This window comes from Penaeus vannamei, chromosome 35, assembly GCF_042767895.1.
Source record: "Penaeus vannamei isolate JL-2024 chromosome 35, ASM4276789v1, whole genome shotgun sequence".
Lineage (NCBI taxonomy): Eukaryota > Metazoa > Arthropoda > Malacostraca > Decapoda > Penaeidae > Penaeus > Penaeus vannamei.
Genome location: NC_091583.1, coordinates 11,129,801 through 11,137,300, shown reverse-complemented (window position 1 = coordinate 11,137,300; position 7,500 = coordinate 11,129,801). Strand labels below are relative to the sequence as shown.

At 47.1% G+C, this 7,500-nt stretch overlaps 2 protein-coding genes across 8 annotated transcripts in view; one reads left to right on the top strand and one right to left on the bottom strand.

Annotated features, from left to right (window-relative positions):
• LOC113800261 (uncharacterized) overlaps window positions 1-2,406 on the top strand; it is a 170,899-nt gene extending 168,493 nt beyond the window's left edge. For 4 of the 7 annotated variants that reach the window (XM_070113991.1, XM_070113986.1, XM_070113988.1 and 1 more), the window contains one exon: window positions 125-2,404. In XM_070113991.1, coding sequence (XP_069970092.1) covers window positions 125-323 — 199 coding nt within the window. In that variant the 3' untranslated portion in view covers window positions 324-2,404. Of the gene's footprint in view, window positions 1-124 lie in introns of all 7 variants that reach the window. The other 3 variants (XM_070113992.1, XM_070113993.1, XM_070113990.1) reach the window with 3 other exon arrangements.
• A 596-nt stretch (window positions 2,407-3,002) lies between these two features.
• Window positions 3,003-3,881, bottom strand: LOC138859351 (repetin-like). The gene has a single exon (XM_070114158.1). The coding sequence runs from the start codon at window positions 3,879-3,881 to the stop codon at window positions 3,003-3,005; it is 879 nt and encodes a 292-aa protein (XP_069970259.1).
• Window positions 3,882-7,500: the final 3,619 nt, after the last annotated feature.

Sequence of the window (7,500 nt, the reverse complement as noted above, 5' to 3'; positions counted from 1 at the left end):
TGTGTTGAGCGGATGTGTATGCTGATGATGATTATGGCTATATTCTGTGTATTTGTTTTCTCTGATATTCCCGTGAAAAGCTTTTTTGGATAATCGTGTTGTTTTTCTTCCTTCTCTCCCGCAGGCCTCTCGCTACATTCCCACAGACGTTCTTGTCTCCTGCCTCGCCCGCCCGCCCTCCGCCCCTGAGAATCACGTCCGCGATGCCCCAGACCTTCGCCCCCGCTCTCACGCCCACCACCCGCCCCTGCAGCACCGCCCATATCATCCACACACACCACCCGGGCCCCGACGAGAACCTCTACACTGCCACGAAGTTTTAAGGGCGCACTGCTTCTGCGGCTGACACCTCCTGTTGCTCTGCTTCCTCTGCGTGCACACACATACACACACACACACACACACACACACACACACACACACACACACACACACACACACACACACACACACACACACACACACACACACACACGCACGCGCACGCGCACTAACGCAGAGGAAAGGGAGCGCTCATAGGACGGTGGGTTTGAGGAAGAACAAAAGAAGCGAGATATGGAAAAGAGATAAGGAAGTGAGATAAAAAAAGGTCAACCGACGAGAACCGTTCGGGGGCAGCATGGTTGGGGGAGACCATGGAGCCCCGGGAACTTAAGGAAGGAAGGAAGAAGAGGAAGGAAGAAGAAACAGTGGGGAGAAAGAAGTACATCACGTCCAGCTATCGAAGACAAGATTTCTTCACACGGGAGAAAAGGGGAAAAAAAGAGAGAAAAAGACTAAGAAAAAGATAGAAAAAATGCCTAAGTTTCTGAGCGTCTCCGAATCCTTCCGGTGACGAGAGATAAAACTTTTTAAATTGCTCAGAATGCCGAGGCCATAACGGGCAGCCATGTTGACGACGACCAGCCCCTTAACCCCTTGAGCGAAGGGGACCGTCCAGGTGGCTGGCGAGGAGGAGGGGAGGGAGGGGCAGGGGGAGAGGCATCCCTCGCCACCCCGCTCTCAACTTCTCTTGTTCGACTTTGAGGAGACTTTTTCTGCTCTCACTGATGGTGCATACTGTTTATAACAAGGCTGATTCAGAAGCCGTGTGTTTTTATGTATGTGTATATATAGAAGACGAGAAAAAAATTGTATTCTGAAGTGATTTCCCGATTGTGTTGGCGACTCTCAAGCAGAAACCAAGAGGTCCAACGCAATCTCCTTTTATTCTGTGTGGGATGCGAACACTGGGTGAAAGAAAAGAATTTCCGTGAACGTTATTTTGAAGATCTTTCATTTTCTATTTCTCACTTTCGACCCGCAAACCCTACACCCTGGTACATGTACTTAGGTCCAAAGTGTAAACTCCTCTCTCCGTGATAACTTCGATCGCTTTGCCTAGCTCTGTGTAGTGTGCTTGTGCACGTACAAGAGCGGTGTTGAACAAGTGTGCGAGCTGGGATGGGGAGAGGGGAGTGGGGAGAGTGGAGTGGAGAAGAGAGAGGTTAGAGTGGAGTAGAGAAGAGAGAGGGGGAGAGTGGAGAGAAGTGAAGAGAGGAAAGAGGAGAGAGTGAGAGAGAGTGAGCTCCCAAGCACAACAAGCACCGCAACTTTCATTTCTGGCGTCGAGGGAGTTTCGGCCAAACTCGGCAGAACTGTTCTTCCGAGCTCTGAGAACTTATCATTCAGGTATTATAAACTTTCCGAGGCTGTTCTCTCCAGGAGGGCTCTCGCAGCTGTTACTCGTGACTGATACTTATTAAGTGGAAAAAATAAACAAACCAACAAAAAAACAAAAGCAAGAACTGCATTTATTTTTGGAAAAGGGGAGAAAAAGAACGGCAGTGATGAATAGAACAATGAATTTTAAAACATGTGGATAAGAAGTGTAAGAAAAGAAAAGAAAAAAGAAAAAAATAACAAATCTCGAGACATACATTAAAGAACGTATATGTTTATGGTGCTTCCCCCTTTTTGGTTCAACTTAGAATGAGCGAAAGAAAATGAGCATATATCTATATTTTTTGCTAAAATATGAATAGATGATATTGTAGGTGAAAAATATACCAGAGTGTCACGCAAGAGATTAAGAGAACTGCCTCCCTGTCTCTGCCTCCCTCCCTCCTTCCTCCTCTTCCTCTCCGTCCTTCCTTTTCCTCTTCCTCTTTGCTGTTTCTTATTCTTCTTTGTCTTCCTCATACTTCTCCCGTTCCTCCTCCTTTTTCTCCGTCTCCTCTACCTTCCCCTCCCCTCTTTCTCCTCTTTCCTCCTCCCCCCCTCTCTTACTCCTTCCTCCACCTCCTCCTCTTCTTCTTCCTTCTTCTCTACCTCCTCCACCACCTCCTCTTCTTCTTCTTCCTCCTCCTCTTCTTTTACCTTCTCTTCCTCTTCCTTCACCTTCACCTCCTCCACCACCACCACCACCACCTCCTCCTCCTCCTCCTCCTCCTCCTCCTCCTCCTCCTCCTCCTCCTCCTCCTCCTCCTCCTCCTCCTCCTCCTCCTCCTCCTCCCTCCCTCCCTCCCCCCGACGCCCTCCCACCAATTGGTTTCCTCGAATTAGACTTTCACTGTTTTTTTTTTTTTTTTTTTTTTTTAACACTTTCAGACTTCTGAAGAGAGAGAGAAAAAAAGAACAGGAAGGGCGAGAAGAGAATAATAACAATAACGAAAGCAAGTCCAGATGAAAACGAAGCCGTCCAATTATAACTTCCATCGCTCGGAGCCGATGGCGGGTCGCTGGCCGGGAGGGAGTCGGGCGCGTCGGGCCTGCTTGGCTCGTCGGGTCGTTGTCGGTCCGATATGGTTCGTCGGTCCTTCGTGACTCGTCGGGTCGTCGTCGGTCCGATATGGTTCGTCGGTCCTTCGTAGCTCGTCGGTCGTACTTGGCTCGTCGGGCCTCCGTGACTCGTCGGTCGTAATGGGCCCCGTCGGTCCTACTTGGCTCGTCGGTCCCTCGGGACTCGTCGGGTCGTCGTCGGTCCGATATGGTTCGTCGGTCCTTCGCGGCTCGTCGGTCCTTCATGGCTTGTCGGTCCTTTCATGGCTCGTTGGTCCCTCGTGGCTCGTCGGTCCCTCGTGGCTCGTCGGTCCCTCGTGGCTCGTCGGTCCCTCGTGGCTCGTCGGTCCCTCGTGGCTCGTCGGTCCCTTCGTGGCTTGTCGGTCCCTTAGTGGCTCGTTGGTCCCTCGTGGCTCGTCGGTCCCTCGTGGCTCGTCGGTCCCTCGTGGCTCGTCGGTCCCTCGTGGCTCGTCGGTCCCTCGTGGCTCGTCGGTCCCTCGTGGCTCGTCGGTCCCTCGTGGCTCGTCGGTCCCTCGTGGCTCGTCGGTCCCTTCGTGGCTTGTCGGTCCCTTAGTGGCTCGTTGGTCCCTCGTGGCTCGTCGGTCCCTCGTGGCTCGTCGGTCCCTCGTGGCTCGTCGGTCCCTCGTGGCTCGTCGGTCCTCCGTGGCTCGTCGGTCCCTCGTGGCTCGTCGGTCCCTCGTGGCTCGTCGGTCCTTCGTGGCTCGTCGGTCCCTTCGTGGCTTGTCGGTCCCTTTGTGGCTCGTTGGTCCCTCGTGGCTCGTCGGTCCCTCGTGGCTCGTCGGTCCCTCGTGGCTCGTCGGTCCTTCGTGGCTCGTCGGTCCCTCGTGGCTCGTCGGTCCTTCGTGGCTCGTCGGTCCCTCGTGGCTCGTCGGTCCTTCGTGGCTCGTCGGTCCCTCGTGGCTCGTCGGTCCTTCGTGGCTCGTCGGTCCTTCGTGGCTCGTCGGTCCCTCGTGGCTCGTCGGTCCCTCGTGGCTCGTCGGTCCTTCGTGGCTCGTCGGTCCCTCGTGGCTCGTCGGTCCCTCGTGGCTCGTCGGTCCCTTCGTGGCTCGTCGGTCCCTTCGTGGCTCGTCGGTCCCTTCGTGGCTTGTCGGTCCTTTCATGGCTCGTCGGTCCCTTCGTGGCTCGTCGGTCCTTTTATGGCTCGTCGGTCCCTTCGTGGCTCGTCGGTCCTTTCATGGCTCGTCGGTCCTTCGCGGCTCGTCGGTCCTTTTATGGCTCGTCGGTCCCTTCGTGGCTCGTCGGTCCTTTCATGGCTCGTCGGTCCTTCGTGGCTCGTCGGTCCTTTTATGGCTCGTCGGTCCCTTCGTGGCTCGTCGGTCCTTTCATGGCTCGTCGGTCCTTCGTGGCTCGTCGGTCCTTTTATGGCTCGTCGGTCCCTTCGTGGCTCGTCGGTCCTTTCATGGCTCGTCGGTCCTTCGCGGCTCGTCGGTCCCTCGTGGCTCGTCGATAGAGCTGAAGTTGAATGAGTGACAAGCCAGTGCCCGAGAAGTGCCAAAGATCCCTCCCCCCCCCCCTCCTCCCCTCCTCTGCCTTCTTATCCTCTCGCCTTCGCCCCTCCCATTCCCCCCCTTCCCCTCCCCTCTTCTCCCCTCCCTCCCCCTACCCCACATCCCTCACCCCCCCTTCCCATCCTTTCATCCCTCTCTCCCGAAAAAAAGAGAGAAAGGAATTTCCATTAACGGATTATCTAAGGATTTACGTAGAAGACGAGGAAAGACGATGAAAGAAAAGAAAAGAAAAAACGAAAAAATGGAAAAGAAAAAAAGCAAAGAGTCGTAGCCGAATACGGGTAAATTGCCAATGTGTTTAAATGCGACTAAATGCATTTCTCACGTCGAGGAAGAACTAACTAACAGGTGAAGATTTTTGGGTGCCAATTGTTTATTTATCCGAGAAGGGGCGGGAGGCAGTGGCTTCATCAGAGGCTCCCATTTTTATGAACATAAGAGCTTTATATACAAGTAAGCTATATCAACATTACATAAATACATATATATATATACATATAAGAATTAACTTTTGTGAATAGCATCACCATGAACCAATGAGTTTAGAAATGACCGTAGTGTTTGTATTATTTGGGATGTCCAGCGGTGACCCTCCGAAAACGCGCATTTTTTTCCCTGGATGTATTCTGGTTCGCTAAATGTGCTGTGCCAATCATTAGTGTCTTTGATGGATTTTCCAAAGGTTGGAAAGAAAGAGACGAAAGTGAGGTGAAGAAATATGTAAGCTGGAAATCAGAAAAAAGGGGAAATAAAGAGAGAAAGAACTTGAGAGAGTTTAGGTTAGTTACCGGTGACGCAACATTTTTTCTTTCACTCTCTTTATTTTTTTTCCTTTCTTTTTTCCACACTTCTTTTTCTCTTAACTATTCCCCTCCTCATCCCCTTGTTACCGTGTTTTCTCAACAAGGCTGCTAATTGATCGCTTCATGTGTATGCAAATTCTTTCACTTTTTTCTAACCTCGTCCTACGTGATCTTTGGCCTTCTATCCTCCCTCTCATATATCCCATAGTCACCCTGCGACCCAGCCTTTTGCCCCTTCCTTACCCATTCCCCAGGACGACCCCTTCCCTACCCCTCCCCTCTCCCACGTACCCCAGGACGACCCCTTCCCTACCCCTCCCCTCTCTCACGTACCCCAGGACGGCCCCGGCCTTCACCATTTCCCCAGGAGACACTGTCATCAGCTTGCCTCCATTAGCAGGCTCGGCAACCCTTCCACTCTCCGTTTTCTATGTTCGTTTTCTCTCACTTTCCCGCCGTCCTTGTCCTCAGTTTTCCCATATCCTGTTTCTAGTCCTATATCCTTTCCCATTTTCACCTGTTTTTTCTCCGTACTCTTTTTTCTCATCTTTCCTTGTCACTATTTTGTCACTGTATCTGCTCTTTCTTTCTTTCTATTTTTTGTATCCTCAACGACTTTTTTCTCTGATCGTTTCTCGCCGCTGTTCTTTCTTTGGTGTCGTCCATTAGTGGTCGTCCTCCTACGCGACCAAGAAATGTAAAAAAAATAAAAGAAAGTGATTTTTAGACGAAGAAAAAGAAAAAAACGTCCTCGTGACAATTCCTTTTACTAAGATACGTAGAGCAGCCGGGCCAATCTCATACGCAGGTATCCTGTGCTATGTACAGTGTATTGTAAATGATCTTTGTAAATGAGTGATTTTAAGAGATAAGGAAGTCCAAAATTATATGTTTACGTATTCCAGAGTCTACGAAAGACGGACAGGGGTTGAGTGGAGTGTATGCGAGTCTTCGTTATAGACTGATTTCGTTATAGATGCGTGTTCGGTATGGGTGCTTTCGTGCTCGGTATCGGAGAGCGGAAGATGAGAATGTGATATAATTGTAAATTCATCCGGCTGTCAGTGTTTCGTTTCCCCGTTGTGTTCCTCGCCTCGAAGTCCTGCAATATTATCATGTACTGTAGCCTTAATCTCTTGTTTTATTTCGGTTTCATGAAGCATTCGTTATCTTCAATGTTTTCGTTTTTTGTTTGTATCTTGGTTTGAAGTTTTTGATGACTATTGCTTTGAAATTATCATTATTGTTAGTCATTATAATCGTTTTTAGTTTTTGTTACTGTTGTCATGGCTATTATCGTCATAATTATTATCAACATTAGCATTACTATTATTGTTATTATTACTATTATTTTCATTATTATTGTTTTAGCAATATCATTATTATTATTATTATTATTATTATTATTATTATTATTATTATTATTATTATTATTATAACTATTATTATTGTTATTATTATTATCATTATTATTATCATTGTGATTATTATTATTGTCATAAATATCATTATTTTCATAATTATTGCTATGACTATTATTGTAATTATTTACAGTATGATTATTACATGAAACTATAGTGTGTAACATTGTTCCATTAGCTTTTATTTGTAGATATGCCTCTTTTTCTTCACACGTGCCCAAGATTTTTTGAAAGTCAGCGGCACGCATTTAAAATCAAAATAAGAAATGTAAAAAATAACTGATCTCAGGCACACATGAATGTCTAGACGGCATGGAAGGCGCGCTTTGATTGGTGGAGAAGATGCAAATATTTAAAACAGTAACTTCGACCTCTTCGGCTTGAAATATCAAATTTTGGAATATAAAAATTTGCTTTTAGTGATTATGGTTTCTCTAGTATATTTCTTTTAAAAAGAGCATATTACCGAAAAAGGGGAAATAGAGAAAAGAAGAAGAATGTGGAAACAGACTAGAAAAAAGAAAACGGAGAAAAGAAGAAAGAAAAAGAAAACGGAAACGGAGACAAGACAAAGAAAACGGAAGCAATTCGGAACCAATCAAACCGCGGCCTTTCGAAGTGATCAAAAAATAAAGAAAAGGATTCAGATTATTCATAAAGAGGCTTTCAGGTGTAAATATCATTTTATGTTCAGTGTATTCTTATTATTTTTTTGTCTTTTATTGAAATAATCATCCATATCCAAATGTCAGCGAAGGGAATGGAAATCCACGGTCATCTTCCTGAAAATATTTTGGTAAATATGGTCATGCTTATTTCAGCCTGTTTGTGTTTATGTAATTCCATCATTTGTAACGGATCTATCTAATGAATTCAATAAAGAATTGTATAAAGAGTTTTAGTTTTTTTTTTTAATTAGTTTTCTCGCTTCCTCTGTTCTATTTACGACCATCGTTATTAATAGTTCATTAATCTTGTGTTAAAATC

Excerpts from the sequence above, each read along its gene's own strand:
- LOC138859351 (XM_070114158.1), bottom strand. The coding sequence starts at position 3,881 with ATGAAAGGACCGACAAGCCACGAAGGGACCGACGAGCCACGAAGGGAC.